The sequence below is a fragment of the Prunus mume genome, linkage group LG2, assembly GCF_029339155.1.
Source record: "Prunus mume cultivar Tortuosa linkage group LG2, ASM2933915v1, whole genome shotgun sequence".
Taxonomy (NCBI): Eukaryota; Viridiplantae; Streptophyta; class Magnoliopsida; order Rosales; family Rosaceae; genus Prunus; species Prunus mume.
In genome coordinates this window covers 23,336,628-23,358,352 of record NC_142699.1, presented here as the reverse complement: position 1 = coordinate 23,358,352, position 21,725 = coordinate 23,336,628, and the positions used below count along the sequence as shown (strand labels likewise).

At 37.4% G+C, this 21,725-nt stretch overlaps 2 protein-coding genes across 2 annotated transcripts; one reads left to right on the top strand and one right to left on the bottom strand.

Moving 5' to 3' along the window:
* Positions 1–4,539: 4,539 nt before the first annotated feature.
* LOC103321966 (glyceraldehyde-3-phosphate dehydrogenase, cytosolic) lies at positions 4,540–7,652 on the bottom strand. Its single transcript, XM_008223817.2, has 12 exons — positions 7,381–7,652; positions 7,223–7,255; positions 6,995–7,095; positions 6,787–6,902; positions 6,537–6,636; positions 5,950–6,096; positions 5,796–5,856; positions 5,614–5,711; positions 5,348–5,490; positions 5,138–5,221; positions 4,950–5,039; positions 4,540–4,855 (listed from the first exon to the last, which is right to left on the bottom strand). The coding sequence occupies exons 1-12, from the start codon at positions 7,382–7,384 to the stop codon at positions 4,810–4,812; spliced, it is 1,023 nt and encodes a 340-aa protein (XP_008222039.1). The 5' UTR covers positions 7,385–7,652; the 3' UTR covers positions 4,540–4,809.
* A 12,591-nt stretch (positions 7,653–20,243) lies between these two features.
* LOC103321965 (uncharacterized) lies at positions 20,244–21,665 on the top strand. Its single transcript, XM_008223815.3, has 3 exons — positions 20,244–20,391; positions 20,776–20,864; positions 21,348–21,665. Exons 1-3 carry the CDS (start codon positions 20,362–20,364, stop codon positions 21,502–21,504), a joined length of 276 nt encoding a protein of 91 aa, XP_008222037.1. The 5' UTR covers positions 20,244–20,361; the 3' UTR covers positions 21,505–21,665.
* The last annotated feature ends 60 nt before the right edge of the window (positions 21,666–21,725 follow it).

Here is a 21,725-nt window from a genome sequence, read left to right as displayed (position 1 = left end):
ACTATTTCGCCTGGAAAAGGCACCTTGAAGATCTAGTCAGAGACGGCCATTGCACGAATTCATCGCAAGGAGGGCTATCCAGCAAATCAAGGATTGTGACGCAGCTAACGATGAACCTCAACGAAAAAGGTCATATGGATCAACACGATCCTAGCTGACTCAAAAGCCCGAACCGACCACCAGGGCAAAAGAGAAAGATCAAGCAGGCGGCTTCCGTCTCTTAAGCCGTCACTAGCTACCAAGTTGTGGAAGACGAACCTTTCATCATCTTTCAATAGAAGGAAGTTCTAAGACAATGAAATACCCATCACCTCCAAGGGTACTATCCATGAAGCTCTTCACCTATCAGCTCGGCTCTAAGCAGGCGACCAAGCCTTCCTCACCTTCATTGAAGACAAGTTACTTTTGATGTTACTCATGGACTCATCGACACGTCTTCGGACGTAGGCCAAACGGGTCACCATCATCGACACGTCTCCGGACGTAGGCCAAACGAGCCACACACATCGACACGTCTCCGGACGTAGGCCAAACGGGTCATACACATCGACACGTCTTCGGACGTAGGCCAAACGGGTCACCATCATCGACACGTCTCCGGACGTAGGCCAAACGGGCCACACACATCGACACGTCTCCGGACGTAGGCCAAACGGGTCGCCATACACATCGACACGTCCCCGGACGTAGGCCAAACGGGCCACTATCATCGACACGTCTTGGGACGTAGGCCAACGGGTCACTCATCGACACGTCTCGGGCGTAGGCCAAATGGGCCACACTCATCGACACGCCCGGACGTAGGCCAAACGGGTCATACACATCGACACGTCCCCGGGCGTAGGTCAAACGGGCCACTATCATCGACACGTCTCCGGACGTAGGCCAAACGGGTCACACATCGACACGTCTTCCGGACGTAGGCCAAACGGGCCACTATCATTGACACGTCCCCAGACGTAGGCCAAACGAGCCACTATCATCGACATGTCTCCGGACGTAGACCAAACGGGTCACACACATCGACACGTCTTGGGACGTAGGCCAAACGGGTCACTTTCATCGACACGTCTCCGGACGTAGGCCAAATGGGTCACTCTCATCGACACGTCTCGGACATAGGCCAAACGGGCCACCCTCATTGGCACGTCTCCGGACGTAGGCAAAACATGCCTCAACCCAGAAGCACTCAAGCAGTTCACAAGACACTATGCAAATTGAAGTTGAAAAAATAACTGAAATTTCCTTAGTAAAGTGACCAACTGGCCAAAGTTCAACAAAAAGAAGACGATCAGGCAAGACCAATTACTCTAAATGAGAAAGCAGACTACAAAAGCTAAAAAGAGATAAAGAAGTCTTCATCTATTCCGAGACGCCAGCAGGAGATCCCGATCTGCAGCCACTTCAGTCTGTCGATCACCACACTCTCGGCCTCCACCTGCACGATCCTCAACGTCTGCCCCACCTCCTTTTGAAGGAGAAGAAATGTTGCTTCCTTTGTTTTTCCAAAGAAAGACTTGAGAAAGCACCAAGATCGCCTGACGGATTTGGTCAACCACCAAAGACAAGAGGATGGACTTGATAGAAATTTCATCTTTAGCAGATCGGACACGCTGCATCCTGCAGGCTAGATTTTTCAACCTTTGGATCAGCCGGTTGCAGAAGGACCTTTCGTTCGGGCAGATGACTCTCTTGCTTTCCTAGCCTCCGCCAACCTCACTTCCAAAGGAATTTGCGACGTCGAATCAACTCCACGCTTGATTGCTCGTGACTCAACAGTTGAAACATGATGGTTGGATGGATGAGCAGACTGCCCAGATCGACTTCCAATCTTCGACTAGTACAAACGACTCGAATTTCAAAAAGGAGCATCCGCATCTCTTTGCCTCTCAACAAGTGAGCTAGATCGCGCACAGACTACTTTACGGAGCATATCACGATCTCCAAACTCATCAGGCTTGAGCTCTCGAAGACTTGACATCAGCCTTCCTCTTTTAGGGAGTTTAGCAAAACACTCCTCATGTCCAGCAGGCAGATCATCAAGGCTCGAACCATCCTGCTTCCATCTATCGACATCCTTAGCAGGGGGCATCCACCAACTTTCTCCCGATCGTCGCCGGCGGTCACCGCCGACTAATCGTCTTTGGCCGATCACGGCGACAACCAGCCTAGTCCCACCCAACTGGTCCTCGCCTTGAAAAAGAGAAGACGAAGAAAAATTTACGTGCTCGACTTACTTTGGGATGCACGGCAACTCCTCTCTTCGACAAGCAGTACAAAATTCTCCAAGATCTTTCTCAAGCTAGAAAGTAGAGAAGTTAAGTTTGCAATGTAAGAAAGAGTGAAGAGAAGCCCTGTATTTATACAAGTTGGACAACCCGGGTCAAGAAGGAATCTCAAGCTCTTTCCTACTGGGAATCCAACTCCAACAACAGTCAGAAGCCTACACCAATTGAGAATCCGATATGCAAAAGGAGTCCAACTCACAGAAGAAAGCCCAAACTCAGTTGGAGAGCCCGAAAAAAATAATTTCATCTCCTACATGCCACACGTGTCACGCAGAAGGTGGGGGCATTTGTGGAGCAGATATTTTCGTCTCCAATCACAGCTCGCCACGTGGAAAAGAAGATTATCTCTTTTAATTAATTAATTGAACCAGTTTATCTGGCCAATTAATTAATTGGGATAAATATCTTAATTAACATGATATTATCTTTATTTAATAAGATAATATCATTAATTAAGATATTATCCTAATAAAGAGAAGATAATGTCATTATCTCATATATTATCTCCATAAAAAGAGATAATATCATTTAATTAGATATTATCTCAGTCCAACTTGATCCCTACGAATTTGGGTAGAGAATAAACTCAGCATATTCTCTACGAAACCCTAGCCCCGAGGCTCCTATAAATAGATGACTTCATTTATCATTCAAGGTACATCTAAACCTACTCCTAATACCCGAGAAAAATACCCGAAACTCTCTCTTTCTCCCTCTCCACTCTCCATATTTTCTCCACACGGCTCCGGCCACCACACACGGCTCCGGCCGCCCGGTTCACACCCTACATAAACACTACTCCGTACTTTGCTTAGCTATTGTTTTCCTACAAACACTCGAACTAACTTAGGCATCGGAGGGCCTTTGGCCAACACCCGGGTGTGGTCTATTTACTCCAATCTTTACAGGGAATCGAGGAGAGAGAGAAGGAAGATCGAAGGTTGAAGGATCTAGAAGCGAATATTCTCCCGTGAGATTATTTGCACAAACAGGTTGCACATGGCCTTGGCTTTTGATTGTGGGCGTTGTGCCTCGTAGGCGTAGTGCAGAGTGCAGACAGTCAGTAGTACTGGTGGTAGATAGAGACAGAGAGTGCTTTGCCACCATGTTCTTCTTGGTTTCATCAAACTTGATTCATTCATTCATTGGATCACGAGAACTGATATTCTCTAATGAGAAATGAAGCTCCACATATAATCCATCTTTGTTTATTTATCAGATGGAACATGGGGGGAGCACGGTCATATGACGCTGCATCTTCAACGTGTTGCATTGCATTCATCAAACAGTCAAAGATTGAAGACAAGAAGAACGACAAGTGCAAAGCATCCCTAAGGGGTCTTGGTAAATATAATAAATTAAAAATGTAAAATTAAAGTCAACATAGTCTAGCCCAATAAAAAAAAAGGTGAATTCTGAAATATTGCCTCGGTTCAGATTGTTCTTAGTAGTCTCAAGTTCGAATTTCATAAATAGCATCGTGGTAGTGTGAGAAACATCCCCTCTTTATAATTTAGATAATAGCTTGTATTCACAAAAACAAAACCAAACAAAAAAACAAAACAACATTTTTAAAAACGCCAAGGCCCCACTAAGTTTCATTAGCAGCATGGTTTTAAATTCTTGCAATGCAATGCATATAAGAAAGCATACAAATTCTTCATGTGCAGGGGTTTTTCACCCTTTGGATTGTGGAATGTATTAACTTAGCACCAAGGAATTAGTCAAAGTATATCAACAGGCCATGAGAATTCTGTAGTGAGGGTTATTTACGGCCCTATATTTTAACTGTTGAATCAAAATGGTACGACCCTATATCTTAACTGTTGAATCAAACGGAACTACAAAATGACTCAGCCAGCCAAGACAGCTCTGCACCTGCCTGTTTCTGTTGCGGCCCATTGATTTAACAGCCAAGGCAGCTAATTGATACAACATTGCAAGACGCTTATAAAGAAATTAATTTGGTACTATATAAAACTTGATGAATTTATATCACGGTCTGAAAAATTAGGGCAACATATGCTCAAGCATTTGGCGGCCACACCGGTCTGAAAAATTAGGGCAACATATGCTCAAACATTTGGCGGCCACAGAGCAGACTGGATTCCTCAACATTTTTGTGGGTGTTCAACCAGTAGTTCATTCAGGTCACCTGTACCAGAGTGATTCTCGAATAAAATAACCAAAGAGTGATGGCGGATATCATATAAAGAACCAAGGAAGAAACGGACGCAACTTGAACACATCCTTATGGCATTGGCAACCCCATAACCTTTGCTTATAATATCATACTTGGAAAACTAAAGTACAATGTCATGTTTAATTTAAATCAGCAAAAAGGGGGGGGTCTTCATGATAAACTGAAATGTCGAACATCAAAAAATAGACAACCTGGACAGATTTAACTCGCAGAGAGCACAAGATAAAGACTTCTTATTCATAGCTCCAAACCATAACACCTAAAAACACCCTAGACTCAACCAAAAACACAAAGCCTTCGATCTCGTCCATCCAGGATTTAGAGAGTGGATGCTACGTGCACGATCAAGTCAACCACACGAGAACTGCAACGAAAACATTTGAAATAAGATGTCAGTACAGGGCGAAAGCAAGCCTAAATATATAAGCAGCAAGTTAGCAAGAGGGCGATGAAATTACCTGTAACCCCACTCGTTATCGTACCACGACACAAGCTTGACAAAGTTATCGTTCAATGCAATTCCAGCCTTGGCATCAAAAATGCTTGACCTACAAAAGCACCAGACATCAAATTAGCTAAATTCATGGTATGCATAAAGCACTGGAACAAAACTAAAATGCAATATGAGTCCTAACACTCATATTACCTGCTGTCACCAATGAAGTCAGTGGAGACAACATCATCTTCAGTGTAACCCAAGATGCCCTTAAGCTTGCCCTCGGACTCCTCCCTGATCATCACAGAATTAAAGATAAAAATTAGAACTAACAAAAACACAAGGTTACATGGATGGATATAGCCAATAACAATACCAATTACAGAGCAAAACAAGAAGGAATAAAAAAACAGAGCTTACTTGATGGCAGCTTTGATCTGCTCATATGTTGCCTTCTTCTCAATCCTGACAGTCAGGTCAACAACTGAAACATCAACAGTTGGCACACGGAAGGCCATACCGGTCAATTTTCCATTAAGTTGTGGCAGCACCTTTCCAACTGCCTTCACATGACACAACGCAAAAATACATTAATCAAGACAGCTAAAGAAACGAGAGCACTGTAAGCTACTTAAAAAAGAGAGCTTGTGATAGATAAAAGTGTCATTAAATATGTCATCAATTACCTTGGCAGCGCCAGTGCTGCTAGGAATGATGTTGAAGGAAGCAGCACGTCCACCCCTCCAGTCCTTTGATGATGGGCCATCAACAGTTTTCTGGGTGGCTGAATCATGAAAAGGTAAAACCAACTTCGCTTAGTTTCAAAACATGTATTTCAAACTTTGTAGAGTTCAAAGCTAAATCTCACCAGTGATGGAGTGCACTGTAGTCATAAGACCCTCAATGATTCCAAATCTGTCATTGATAACCTATGGACAATTGAGAAGTAAAATTATGTAAATTACAAACATTCACTGATATCGCAAATCAGTAAGCAGCAACAGAAATAAACAGACTCAAACCTTGGCAAGGGGAGCAAGGCAGTTGGTAGTGCAGCTAGCATTAGAAAGAATGTCAATGTCTGGCTTGTATTCCTTCTCATTGACACCCACAACAAACATGGGAGCATCCTTACTTGGGGCAGAGATGATAACCTTCTTGGCACCACCCTGGACATGAAAACAAAACAATTCAATCCAACTAAACTAAAAAGTACATATTTGAAAATTACCCAAATAAATTCAATAAGTTGTACCCTACAAGACACAATCATTAGATAAGCAACCACGGTAGCTCAAGGAAACAATACAAGTGGACCCAAATTAAATAAAAGGTAATACATCAGAGTTCCAAAAGCCTATCATAGATATAAGATCAATACACAGATACACATTAAGAATTCCAAATGCCTATCATAGAAGTAAGATCAATTAACAAATACACATTACGAATTCCAAATGCCTATAGATTCAGATTCAATTAATAAGATGCAATCACTATATGGCCAATTCTGACAACCAACATAAACTTCACATGCTATTTTCTTGAATGAAAGCATACTTCATTGGTCAATGCAAGAAAATCACAAAACTAATAAAACGAAATTTACCTTCAAGTGGAAAGCAGCTTTGTCCTTGTCAGTGAAAACTCCAGTGGACTCCACAATGAAATCAGCACCGGCCTCGCCCCATGGGATCTCCTCTGGGTTCCTGTAAAAAAATAAAACAAAACACAACTTAGATTTGAATCCCTTAGCCCACATTTTGAATCTCTTAGCCCACACTGTACCAAACTGCCAAAGCAACATGATGGGTTCACAGATAAGTTCAACAACTTAAGAATCATAGATAAAAGAGTACCTGATCCCAAAAACAGCGACGGGCTTCTCGCCAAAAAGAAGGGTCTTGGAGTCCTTGACCTTGAGCTCATGGTGCTTCCATGGGCCGTGAACGGTGTCATACTTGAACATATAGGTCTAAAAACAACCATAACCACATACATCACTAATTGAGTCCAAACTTCAAAACCAAATACACTAACATAAATCCCACGGAAACATATACTGACCATGTAGTCGGTGGTGATGAAGGGATCGTTAACAGCAACGAGCTCAACATCATCTCTCTGAAGAGCAACTCTAGCAACCAAACGACCGATTCTTCCGAACCCTAAACCATTTCAATATTTTCACTCAATCAATTTACAGATCATTTACCACAAAATAACCTCAAATCCGAGATGAATCAACCAAAAACCTAAACAGTGAACAGAAAAAGAGAAGGATCGGATCATTACCGTTGATTCCGATCTTGATCTTCTTGTCAGATCCTGATCGATATTAACAAGAACAAGAGAAAAAAAAAAGTCAAAAAACAAAAACAAATCGAAAAAAAATGAAATGAAAATACAAGATCTATAGCAAAAATGGCGAATCCAATAATTGAGAGAAATACCCATGGCGATTGTAGAGAGCGAAAAAAACAGAGAATTAGGTGGAGATAAAAGAGGCAGAGAAAGACTGATTGAGGGTTGTAGACGGTAGTGTGAGAGAGAGAGTGATGGAGGTGTTTATATATAGAGAAAAATGTCTAGAATCGTAAAACCAATGGGTGGTTGCGGTTTTTCTTGTGTAAAAAGAAAGTCAATCCGGAGCCGCTGATTATGTTTAGGGCTTTGTATTAGCCGCAGATTTACTATGAACCGCCTGCTCGCGGGTGGGGTCACGAGCGGATTTACCATAGGAGATCACGCATTTAAGGGAGTGCGTGGAGAGCAAGGTGGTTCGAGGGGCACGTGACGTGCATGAGTGTGATGGGGTTCGCACTTTTGCGTTCTGGAGAATATTCGGACCCAGATCCGGTAGTAGGTGAGAGACGTGGTGAAATTGGTTTGGGCTTCTGAAAGAAGAGAATAGGTTTGACGTTGGCCCAATAAAGGGCTTGGCGTGAGCTTGAGCTAGTACCGGTCAAAATCTACCTAGGGTAAAATATATTTCTTCGCAATGTTCTAGATAGTTCTATACTTTCCCCCCCCCCCCCCTTTTTTTATTTTTATTTTTATTTTTATTTTTAATGTTTTACTCAAATCTCGTGTAAGTTTAGTAAAAAATTTGACAATAAAACATGCACGCTTATATTTTTTTTACACGATCGATTGGCTTAAATTACTATAAATTAATTTAATTAAGAATATTCAAATTTTAATATAAAAAAATATGTTCACTATCTTGATTAACTGACTTATTTTATTTACAAAATATATTTAGATTATATATCACGGCATGTAACAAAAATAAAATTTTATTGAGTGACATAATAATATGAAGTCGAATTTCTACAACAATTTATGTCAAAGTTGAATTTGAAAACTTGGAATACACTTCAAAAAGACAGAATTCTAGATGTAGCCCCATAGAAGAATATGAGATGTGGTTTTGTCATGGCTGACCAGTAGATGATGTATCAACTAATTTCGGTCACATACTATGTGCCAAGTGACTAATAAAATTCACATATGAATTCTTAACTCACAACCATTACAATAAGAACGGACCTTTAAACTTTCTCAAATGACACCTAGTCTTATGGCGTGAGCAGCAATTCATTTCAAGTTAGAACAATCAATACATCACCAAAAAAAAAAAAAAAAAAAAGAAGATTTAATTACATTTAAGGTCATTGGGGGTTGGCTCGAAATCAAATTTGATCACTGTGATTAATGTTTCTGATTTGGTCATTGTATTTGGAGTAGTTAACAAATTCAGTCTAATGCCTCAATTCTTTCAGTTTGTTTAATTTCTAATATTAATTTCAAAATTATTAACTTAAATGTACAAATTAAATATTTTATAAAAAAAAATTTAAAAAAATTATTCAGATCTCCAATGCTCTCCTCACACTCTCGCCATGGCTCCGCAAGCATTTGAGAAACTTCAATTGTTGTAAAATTCAATCCAATAACACAAGAAAAAAAAAACCTAATTACGAACTTGATGATCAACCCAATATCAACAATAGCAATTTGAACAACCAAATTATTGAAACATAAAGGATTAAGGATTGAGAATAAATGAACATTGTGTTGTTTGTGGGAGTAAATAATACGGCTTCTAATCATGAGGTGCCACGTGGACAAGAAAAATATCTCGTAGGTCGATTAATTGAGCTCATTTATTTGGCCAATAAATTGATACTAAAAATAGGGATGTTATCTTTATTTGGGAATATAATCACCAATTTAGGATATTATCATCAATTAGTGATTTGATCCCAATCAAATCCCTAATTGACTCAATTTCTATATTTTGAGTAAAGAATATCTTCCTTCCAAATAGGAAGATATTCTTTGAAAAACCATAGATGGCTTGAGCCCTATAAATACATGGTCACAAAACACAAAAGGTAATCTAAAACTCAATTGCAAAAACCCCCAAAACCTCTCTCCCTCTCCTAGCCAACGACATCCTTAGTCGCTGGCCTCACCACTCTCCTCTCTCCCACATGGCCAAGTGCCACCATATACGGCTCCGGTCACCCCAGCTCTCCCCATGAGAGAAAGTTCCGTACTCTTTTTTAGCTATTGTTTTTTAAAGATCTAATCGAACTAACTTAGGCATCATAGGGCTTTTAACCAACACACGCCTAACCCCTACCCCGGCGTGTGCGGGTGTGGTCTTTACTCCTGTTTGTTGCACAGGAACTTAATTTGTTAATCAAACAAACCGACAAAATTTAGGCATTGGACTTAATTTGTTAACTATTGCAAATACGGTGACCAAATCAGGAAAATTGAAACCACAGTGATCCAAGGGCTGAACTACACCACGACTACGGTGGGCTGTAGCCCAATAGGTTTTGAAGACAAAAATAAACCTATATCTATATGCTCCAGTCTGGTTGGTTTTATTATTGTTTGCTTCCCTCCACAAGTAGATCATCAAAACCCATATCTATAAACGTGTAAGCAACATGTTAGATTGTTTGCTTCTTTCCACAAGACTTTTTTTTCCTTTCTTTTTTCTCTTTTACTGCTAGACCTCCAGAAGAGGGAAATATTATTTGTTTTCAATCTATTTTTATTCTTTTTCTCTTTTTTGCGGTGTTTAATAAAATATTCTTTTCTCTCCTACCTTTTGGTGGGAAAAGGGTTTTAAAAAGGGCACAATATCTTAATCTAATTATTTATATTTTTGCACTTTGCATTTGTGAAGCTTATTCAATTGATGCGGAAAAAAAAGATATATTCCAACTGCAAACATTAGATTTAACATCATAATCAAGCAAGTAAAAGAGCACACAACCTATTCATATATTCATTTTGATAATATGTATTTTTTGTTATTGCATTTAATATGTATTTTTTTCTTTATGATAAAGCTTATTAGAAATTACTTAATGAAACTATGATTTATATGAATTAATTATACTTTTATTTATTAAAAACTGCAGAAACTGTAAGTTTTTTAATTAAAATAATAATTAGATTTAAAATTTAAAATTTTACCTAGCCCACCCGTAAAAAAAATTCTGGTTCCGCCCTTGCAGTGATCAAATATGATTTCGAGCCAAACCTCAATGACCAAAAATGTAATTAACCCAAAATAGAAAGGTTAGAATAATCAATATACTAATAAATGAGTCAACCAACCAATAAATATGGTTTTTATTTTGGTTCATATTCGCATGTAGTTGACCCAGTATTTTCAAAATGAGGTGGGCTAAATTTACATAGAGTTGAACTATTCGATTTTGGATTGAGCAAATTTTAAAACATATATACTAACTATATGAACAAAAAAGGAAAAAAAAAATTCACATGGGCTCATGTTAGAGCTCGTTTGATAACCATTTCAATTATATATTTTAGTTTTCATTTTTTGTGCTAGAGTTAGAAGACAATGAGAGTGAGGATGAGATTGAGAGAGGGGATGCGATGGGAGGATGAGAGGGAGGACTAACCAAAGTGAAAACAATTTGAAATAGATTTTAGTTTTTAGTATTTGTTTTCACTTTTGTCACTCCTCCCTCTCATCCTCTCTTCTCAATCTCATCTCCACTTTCATTCTCACTTTCATTCTCCCTCCTTTTCCTTTATACTCTAGCACAAAAAATGAAAACTAAAACATAAAATTGAAATGGTTATCAAACATACCTTTAGTTTTAACATGGGTACGTCCCTGGTTTGACCATTGTTTTTATTGAATTAGTAAAAAGGAAATTTGAAGTTACTAATTTTCTCGTTCTTTCGTCTGATTATTAAGTTTATTGCTATTATAAAACGTTGTCCATGTGACGCTTATTAACCTACGTGATTAATCTAACGTCTATGACAAGAATCGCCCCAAATTCCTTTGAATCCGTGAAGAACCCTGCAGTTTTTCTGACATCAAACCGATGCTAGGCCCACTTACTAACAACATCATTTTCTCCAAAAACAAGGGAAAATAGGGTTGAGAATTTCTAGATAAATTTCAATAGAGTCTTTTCTGAAAAAAGGACTTTTCCCAAAATTTCAACCTGTCAAAACATAGTAAAAAAGTTCCAAACCAGCATCATGCACAAAACAAAGGCACACAATTTACAAAATAGGCCTTTGGCCTTACATCCAACGCAAACATGGGTGATAAAAGAGCAATTCTAAGGAAATTTCAGTTTACAACAGAAACAAACGTTTAACGAAAAACAAAACAAATAGAAGTTGCCCTACAGAAGTTCAGGGCGCGGAAGTGCGAATCTTGGCTCGGTTGCTTGGCTCAGATCAAGTTATTGCCTGGGGGGCGCAAAACATAAAATTGTTAGTGGACAAAACAAGTTTCAACATAGTTATAATCAACGTACTAACCCTGCAGTTTTAGAAAACGATGCCAAAACATGCATTCAAAACCGATATATAAATATATAGTCAATTTAAAACCAAGGTAAAACCCATATCCCGTAATGGTATACTAATACCCAAACCTACTCAAAACTTTTCCTTTTTTTTCAAACCACTCTTACCCAAAACGCGTGTCCGTTGGCACAGCGAGCAAGGAAAGATCCTCACCAATAAATAAGAATAAAGGTATATATATATATATATGTATGATCACTACCAAACTTGTATCAGGGGATTGTTTGACTAGACCACATGGAAGAATTCTCAATTGATCATGTGGCTAGGGAATGAGCCGTCCAACCGGGGAACTGAGCTCACCAGCACGCACAGCAGAATCCTCAATACTCATGCGCCTGTGACAAGGTCTACGCTCGCAGACTAACCTCCTAAAGGTCTACGAAACACCATGTCAAAGGTGCCCGTGTTCTGACATATCCAAGTATCCAATGTTTCCAAGTATCTAGTCCAAGTATCCAAGTGTTGGGGAGGTGCATAAGGTAATGCCAAAAGCACTCCAAATTAACATAAACCACAACCCAAATCCCATTCCATAACCATTTTCCAACAATCCCATGTACCCAACACGTATCTCTAGACAACCGGACATCACTTGTGTCCAAAACACAAATACCAAATTATACATAATCAAAGTATAGACAATAGCTCTCAAGATAAAAATAAGTCAACCCAAAATAAACACAACCTTCAAGTATCCCAAAAACATACAAATGATTCCATAAAATACCATAAAATAATATTAAAACAATATTAAAGTTTCAACAGTCAAAAATATCCCAATATATATATATATATGCATAGTATTCCACCTTTGAAAATAATGATTATTAAAAAACAAAGTCCACTCACAGTTCAAAGCTGTGAGGGTCCTGCTTGCTGAGCGTGCTGAGCCTAAGTACCTATTGAAGAACACAAGGACTGGATTAAATAAAGCACTTTGAACACGAACTTTATAACAAACTCCTAGTTTTCTCGGGACTTCAAGTGTGTTTACAATGAACGGGGAGTTTCAAAGGTCCAACTGCGCGTTTCAAAAGGTGGAATAACCTCGAAAGACTCTCGATCAACATAATGGTCGAACTTCCCTAATTTAGTCAACCACAACCTCCAATTTCTGATCTGAAAGTTTCTACGGGTTCAACAAAGTCTACTAAGCACATTCTACAAGTTTGGTCTTGATCGAGCAGTCAGATCACTCTTAATCGCACAATCGGACGACCACCAGTTTATCTAACCCTACAATTATTGATTCAGAGTATTTGAGACTCCGATTCTTCGATTCATGAGTTCCTATACGATCCTAGAGGTACAAAGAACAACATAGTTGGAATGAAGCCAATCTAACGGTCCAAACATATTCAACGAAGATATCGCCTAATAGGCGTAAATCCATTCGACTGTCATACGGTAACCAAATTTGAATCCGAGCATACCATCATGCTTGGGGTGACAAAGGGATCAAATTGAAAGATAATGGGCTACCATTCCATGGCTCACTCCACCACACGCGATGGCAGTGCGTGGGTGGCTTGAGAAATTTTCGGCGATAGAAATTTCTCAAATCACCTAAAAAAAACTTGTACCAAACAATTCAAACTAACAATGGGAGCATTTTTTGTTCTTGGACCACGGCCAAAAAGTGGCCGGAGCTAGCCAAATCGAAACCAGAACCAAAAGATTTTGACTGGAACTATCGCCCCAAAACAAGTGGTGGCGCGACCAGAGGTGGCCGAAAAAGTCGCTAATGTCGACGATAGTTTTGGCCGGATCTTCTTCTCTAAATCGGTGGCGTTAGGCTGGTTTTTGACAAGAAAATTTGGGTGGGTCATATAAAACCCCAACCCAAAATTTAATTATTCATTAATTAAAGTAATTTAATAATTTATGAAATTACAATTTTGCCCCTGGGTACTGGTATTTTGGTCACTTTTTAATCTAGAAGGATTTTGAGGAAATGAATGCTACTATGACGTAGATCGTGCCGAGATTAGTCTGTAGACACATAGTAAGCTCAAATCGGAGTTGTAATAAAGAAGTTACGATCAAAAGAAACGTAGTGGAAAAATCATAAATAATTCGAAAAAGGTTTAATAAAGATAAGAAACTCTCTCTCTCTCTCTCTCTCTCTCTCTCTCCCCCCCCTCTCCAAAGACACGCGACAAACCGCCCCAATCAGATAACCAACGACCTTTTGTGCCACCGCTTTCGTTTCCGACCGCCATTGGCCACAAGGCCGGTACGTGTGAAACCCTGTATTTTTAATATGTATATGTATAGTTATCTGGCCACATAATTGTTACTTTTATGATAAATTATTAGGAATAGTACTATTGTAAAAGAATACCTACTTGTTTGATTTAAGTGATGCCACATACAAAGATATTTACATAGAGGAAACTTACCACTCTAGTTTCTTCACAGGTGTAAACTTAGATGACTAAGCTTTTACCTAGATGACTAAGCTTTTGGTTAAAGCATGAGCTGTTGGCATAAGAAGAAAGTAGGATAATCTAGGAAGTCAAGCATATCATCAAACCTACACTCCACCAATCACAAACCATCAAGTTGCCGTCTTTTACAAATATAAATAGGAACCAATTCCCTTAACTTGTTTTAAACAGCATGCATGGTAATGCATGATAGAAAGCAATAGAGAGAGAGAGGAAAGAAGAGGAGAAATATTAGAAGGTGTAGAACAAGAAATTCGTTGAAGGAACTCGAGGTGTTTGGACTTACAACTGGGAGTTATACAATAGCTTTGGATTTAAGGTAGGGGTTTCTTAGTGACCTTTTACAAAGATTGATCTAATTAAATTTCATGAGCAATATATTATACATGATATTATTATTGATATTGGGTGTTTAAGTGTTGTTAATTATCATTAAATCATTTTATTAATATTGACATAATCATATGTTATCAGTGATGGTTGAAATTCTTAGGTTGATAAAGAAAGTATGAAAAATAGGGTAATGTGAAGGATCTTTTGTGTAGTTGAGTCTGACCATTGTAGGGACCAAGTCCATGCGAGCCTAGTAGACTAGGAAATCGGCGGTATAATTGTTGATTGGGTGATTTGGGCTTGGAGATTAATGGTGTACACAAGATGACTAACAAAAGAGGAATTATGGGATGATTGAAATGAGTGTTAGTTCATATAAATGGGTATTCGGGATCAAGTAGTATATGTATGGTATGGGACGTGCAGGTCTGCTTGTCCAGTTATATGAATTAACGGGAATAGATGAAGAGCAGTCATGCATTATTATTATTATTAATGTGATATTTGGCTGTGTGATTGCATGTCACTTAATTTAATTATATCAATTTACTATGGTAAGGTCTCATGTCCCTACTAAGCGGTGGTTGCTCATTCCTCACCCTGTTTAATTTTTCAAATGAATTAGTGGGCAAGTCAAGAACTAAACCAGTTGAGGCTGAATTAGATGAGAATTATAGAGCTTTATTTATTTCTTGTAAAGTTGTAAGATTTTGGAGCTATTTTTATAAGAAAAGTTTATTTTAAACCCATGTTTCGACTTCTTTTTATTTTCTTCAAGTATTTATTTTCTCACGCACCGGGCACAGAGTTTCCACCAACCCTCCGGTTGGGCGTGATAAGACTCAACTAACCGCCACTCCTCTCTCCATCCCAACCTTTCCTTGCCACTGGAACTGCGGGTATCGCCGACAAACTACAAAAATCCGGCCGATTTTAACCAATAATTTTCAAAGCTCGTTCAGACGTTTCCAGCTATCAATTTGTTTTATTTAGGTATGCTTATTCATCCTCTCAATATGTTCTAGTTGTTGGTTGGGTTGTTTAGGATCGATTTTTGCGTTATGGTTGTCAATTTAGTGATTGAAATCTGGCCTATTTTCGGCTTGCGATTTCGGCCACCTTTTGGGGTTGGTCCAAAAACAAAAGTTGTTCCACTCAATGTCATGATCTTGTAGGTATAAGTCTTGACAGACAGTTTGGAGATTTTCTAATCGCCGGAATCGCTTTGGACACCTACGCGCTGTCGAGAAGTATGGCGGCGTGTGGGCCACTTTGTGGCTAATCCTTAAGTCCTAAAAAAATTCCATCTTGAGCACGACGGTATACTCAGACTTAAATTTGGTTATTGTTTGATTGTCGATCAGATATCGCATATTAGATATTATCTGGGTTCGATATGATCGGACAGTTGGATCAACTTCATTTCAACATATGTTGATCTAGGCATCTCTAGGATCGTGTAGGAATTCACGGATCGTGAATCGGAGTCTCGGATATTCCGATTCAATGACTTAATATTTGTGTTAAATGATAACCGTTCGATCGTGTGATCGCGAGCTATCCAACCGTTCGATTCGGACAAAACTTGCAGGACATGTATAATAAACCTTGTTGAACTAGTAGGAACTTTCGGATTGGAAATTGGAGGTCGTGGGCCCCGTGAGTTCGGTTTACCAAGTTTGGACAGTTTGACCCCTCGGTTAACTATAAGTCTTCTGAGGTAGTTTCACCCTTCGAGGAATACTAGAACAACCTTATTAACGAGTCTTGACTGTTTTTTGAGCTATGTTGATTATGTAGGGATTATGAGATTGTTTTATAGTATCATACGAAATTCTTGTATATTAGTTGGATAATTGAAGTTATGAAGTGGATGAACTTGATATACTTGATTGATGAGTTGTGAAAGTAAGTCTTGGGTCTCGGCTATGATTATTAGTAATAAGTGGACGTTTGATTTTAAGTGTACTTCGTTCTCCTAATATGAAATTTGTTGCATAAATGAGTTTTGGTTGAAAATTGATTTAATTTGGGATAATGAGATATGGGATCTTTAAGAGTTATTATTTGTTATTATTTAATATTATTATGATTATTTTTCAAGTATATGGATTAGGGGAGGAGAGAGAAATGCGTAGGGGAGAGCTGACCTAGTTTTTAAAAATCCAACTTTGAAAAAATTACGGTTGTGCCACTACACTTCCGTTGATCACAACGTGTCTACGAATTCGTATCGATGAGCTCTATGCAACGGTGCGACTCAAATTCCAAAAATCCTTACGGATCGAAAGGTGACTAATGTGACCCTACGCTAAAGGCAAAATTGTAATTTCACAATTAAATAAATTGAATCGAATTGAATAAAATGATTAAATTGGGTTGAGGGCGTTACAGTCTATGTAAGCAAAACATAATGTAAAGACTTGAAACTTTGTGGCTGTTTTTTGTTTTTGGTGTCAATTTTTAAAATATAATGACCCAATTATTACTTGCCTCTAAAAAAATAATGTAAAGACTTGCAGCTTTGTGGTTGTTTTTTGTCAACTTTTATAATATAGTGACCAAATTGTTATTGACCACAAACAAGAAATGTGTCTCACTCATCCAATAGCACCAAAAATAATTGTTAGCAGTTTCTATCCACTCTTCATTTCCAACATCAACTCAAACAACCCAAATTTGAAGATCAATTTCACCTTGCACCGTTTTCTTTGGGGTCCGTACAAATAAAGTGGGAAAAAGTTTGACATTATCCCATCATGCATGGGCAATGCTACAATCGCGCTGTCAATTATTCATGAAATAATAATAATAAAATTATGGAATTCAACCAAATAAAATAGCCAAATTAATATATGATGGACAGGCGTGCATGAAAACATGAAGTCACCAACCACCAGACCAGGCAACGCCAAGAAGCATGAAATATTATTGATGGTCCGCTTTTTTCAAATAATTTCAGGAAAGTCAACAACAGCCACAACTTTTTAGTATATATCTATATATGCATAAAATGAAACGAGAGGCTGAAGAACAACAAAGAAATTAAGGGATTGTTTCGTATACAACTTGAATTCAACTTTTTAAATTTAAAAATAGAATTTGAGTCTAAAATAAAAAAAACTTGTTTGGTAGCTCTATTTTTAAAAACTCAAACTCAAAAACAATTAAAAAACACTTTAATTATTAAAAACAAAAAATATCTGTTTTTTCAGTTTTTTTCTAATAACCCACAAGTTTTCAAATTTTTAAGATTTGAAAACAGTTTTCACGTTGCATACCAAAAATTTTTTTGAATCATAAAATAGATTTGAGAACTCCTTGTTTTTAAGAAAAAACAAAGTTTTTGAGTTCCCTATTTAAATAGGATACCAAACGCCCCCTAAATTATGCTCCAAAAAACATAAATATTTTTTCCAAAAAAAAAAAAATATATATATATATATAGTTATTCTCTTATTCGGACGTCCGTACGTTATTATCGTGCGAATACTATTGTAAATAGACAGAAAAGCAAGAAAGGTTAGACAAAATATATGACGTCTTTACGATAATAACTTTCGGATGTCTGTCTCAGAAAAATATATATATATATATATATATATATGTTACAAAATTAAAAATCAAGCGTGCACGATGACAGCGGAAACCACGTTGAGTACAGACAGCACAGTGATCCAATCTTGTCAGTGGCTCTGATTAAAAACTAGTTCAGATCTGGTGGCTTCTCTTTCTATTTTCTACAACTATATAAAATAAAAAAATAAAATAAAAGATGCATAAAGTCAAGCCCAGATGCCATAATTCTTTAAAAATAAAGAAACATTTGCAGCCGACCGAACAAAGATTGAACTGAAGCGAGAAAAACAATACGGAAGAGTAAGCTGGACATGTTAGACTGACATTGTTTCAAGTTTGTTCGCACTCGTGCTCCTCCAATCCGATTATAAATTTGTCTTGTTTTGTCTATGTTTGACCAATGAGCTCTTAGGTTCCTCCGATTGCCCAACTCATCATAACTTACATGGATAGAGTGATGGAATAGAAGTTGATAGAGAGATTCTCATGATTTACTTAATTTAGATCGACGTTTCTTAATTATAATATTTCAATTCTTGCTCTTCGTCTTCAATAAATTAGCACTGAAAAATGGTTAATTATAACTAAGCATTAATAACTCTAGAAATATTTACCAGAAAAAGAAAAAGACTAATTAAGAAAAAAGAGACGCAAAACATGAGAGAGTTATTCATTTGGGTTGGGTTTAGCGAGTATTTGTGATTTTTATTTTTAAAAACGAAACAATATTCAGAATTAATGTAGGAGAAAATGGATTCAACTCGAGTACAAGAGGACGGACACCAAACACATTGTATTGGCCAATTGACTTAATCTACATATGCAATACTTGCGATATTTAGATCTTCATCATTGACAGATTAGATTTGTTTGAGCTGGGCTAGAGGGTTTTTTTTGGCCTATGTGGGAATTGGGCCGTTCCATTTGAAGCCCGTTCCATCTTTTTTAAGACTGATATACAAACTTTGTTATCCTTCATTGTCAAGGCCCATTTAGTAAAATTATTAATTCGCCCAAGAATCAATCCATTTAATTTGTTCACTAGATAATTCAAATTATAAACATTAAAAATATAATTAGAGGCAAGAAATGATGAACTATTTGAAAACATTAATCAATCAAACATCCAAACTAAGTGTCAAACTCTACAAAGTCCACTTCAACTTTTCATCTTTAAACAACTTATTATTTTATATGTGAAATAATGTCTTGCTTTGATTATAAGATAAGCATATATGTCATATGTACTGATTAGATATCAAGTCCAATATTGTTTAATTAATTTGTAGTTGATATGTTTAATTAATTAAGGACCCAAGTAATTTCCCTAAAATGAAATACATCAAATATATATTTATGATTAAAAACATATAAATAATGACATTAGATGTCTGATATACAAACTTTGTTATCCTTGACACCTAACAACCCTCCGTTTGGATGAAAGAATTGAAAATTACTTAAATTCTAAAATGATAAAATTTAGATTTTCATTATTTCAATTTCTGGCAATTGAAAATTTTAGTATTTGGATTTATTTATGTCGAATTTTATAAATGACAGAAAATTTCAAAGTGACGCATATTTTGGTGGAAATTAAACTTAGGAATTTGATTGCCAAATTTTCACGATTTTTTCCGCATGTCATTTAATAAATTCCGTGCTTAAGTTGTTAAACAAGAGAATTGTCAGTTTCTCCTTTTAAATTAACAATTTTTAATTAAATTCTAAGATATTTTCCTTCATCCAAACGGACCCGTTATTACCCTAATAATCAGATCCGTCTGAAAACAATGTTTTTGGTCAGCAAGCAAAAATAATCACATTAGCGTTACACATTTCACTGAAATTAGAAAGGCCACAGAAAAAAAAAAGTAATTATGCACAAAATGATCTCTTCCAACAAAAAAAGAAATTTTATGCCCAAAATGGTCTCAAACATTGGATGATAGGCCTTGTTTTTCTTCATTTTCCGTACACGCTCAACCTTCCATTTTTGTTGAAGTCTAAATTCGGGTAATTAGTGCCTGCAATAAATACAGAGCTCATGATTGTGAAAAAACTTGCCCTGTTTAGCCTGTCTCTCTCTCCCTCTCTCTCTCTCAGTCCTCCTCCTAGAGAAGAAGAAGAAGAAGATTCATCTTCTATTTTCTTCTCTTTGTTTTATTCCACAGATTCAGCATGGCTTCCTCCAGATGGTTAAAGCCAGAGGTACTTTTACTTTCCTTCTTTCTCCCTGCCCCCACCCCACTTTCTTTTTTTTTTCAAAATTTTAAATTTTATTTATAATTTTAATTTTATTTAAATTATATTTTTCTGTGGTTGTTTTTATCAAAAGTTTTTCTTTCTGTTTGGTTGGTGAGAAACTGAGAGAAAGTAAGAGACAAAGGGTCATGATCATGATTCATGAATGACATGTTTTCATGTTGTTTTGGCCTCAAAAGAAGAAGGGAACAAAAGGGTTTGTGTGATGAATGTCTATGAATGTAGGGTGTGCTTGTTGCGCTGCCTTTTATATGACTTGTAGTGCAAGGTTTAATTAACCCTCGAATTATGGGCTAATCACATAAAGGCTATTTTTGCCTGGATGTGTAGGTGTATCCACTATTTGTTGCAGTTGGTGTAGCTGTTGGAATCTGTGGCATGCAGCTTGTTAGAAACATCTACACCAACCCTGAAGTCAGGTATATGAAAAATCAAATTTCACTGCAATTCCATGAGTAAATAAATCTTTAGGCCATGTTTGGCAATGGTAATTAAGATTGGGTTGGATTGGATTAGAAAGTAAGATTGGATTGATTGGAAAGTATAATTAATATCATTTATTAACACTAGTGTTATCGGTTTGTGTCACGGCTCCCGTCTTGGATCCAAGGTCAAGAGGTTAGAGTAGTGAGATTATGTATTCCACATTCTTGATAAGGATAAATTATCCTACAAAAATGCACATAATAGTATTATGGTGGGATTGTCTTTTATCCTATCCACGTTCACTTGTGACCACCACACAGAGTATTGGGTTAAGTTAATCCAATCTTACTACTTATCCTACCTACCAAACGAGACCTAAGAGTATTAAAATCACAGGCATCTACAAAAAAAAAAGGGTTAAGAATAAAAGCGCATGCTTATCTGCATTTAGCCTAAATTTGAATATGGTTTTTCAGGGTTAACAAGGAGAAGAGAGCTGCTGGGGTGCTTGATAACCATGCAGAGGGGGAGAGATATGCAGAACATCGACTGAGGAAATATGTTCGCAACAAAACCCCCCAGATCATGCCTACCATCAACAAATTCTTCTCAGACCCACAGATTCGAGACTGAAAAACGGATTATGCGACTCGGCTCTGGATCTGTTTGATTGGAGAATGTAGGACACAAGTTTGTTTCATGGAAGTGTCGTGAAAAATTATGTACGACAAAGTTGCCAATTTGTTGGTGCATGATCCATCTAATTCATCAATAAAGTTCATATTTTTTTCAAACTCAGGCCCCAAATAAATTTCCGGCTTTGGTTATAGAGGTTAAGAAATATAACCATCAAT

What these genes read in the sequence shown, in the direction of transcription:
- LOC103321966 (XM_008223817.2), bottom strand. An exon ending in GCCTTGCTCCCCTTGCCAAG is followed by an intron (nt 5,857 to 5,949) that starts GTTTGAGTCTGT and finishes AATTGTCCATAG; the next exon opens with GTTATCAATGACAGATTTGG. An exon ending in TACAGTGCACTCCATCACTG is followed by an intron (nt 5,712 to 5,795) that starts GTGAGATTTAGC and finishes TTCATGATTCAG; the next exon opens with CCACCCAGAAAACTGTTGAT.
- LOC103321965 (XM_008223815.3), top strand. Translation starts at nt 20,362, where the DNA reads ATGGCTTCCTCCAGATGGTTAAAGCCAGAG. An exon ending in CCAGATGGTTAAAGCCAGAG is followed by an intron (nt 20,392 to 20,775) that starts GTACTTTTACTT and finishes CTGGATGTGTAG; the next exon opens with GTGTATCCACTATTTGTTGC. An exon ending in TACACCAACCCTGAAGTCAG is followed by an intron (nt 20,865 to 21,347) that starts GTATATGAAAAA and finishes ATGGTTTTTCAG; the next exon opens with GGTTAACAAGGAGAAGAGAG.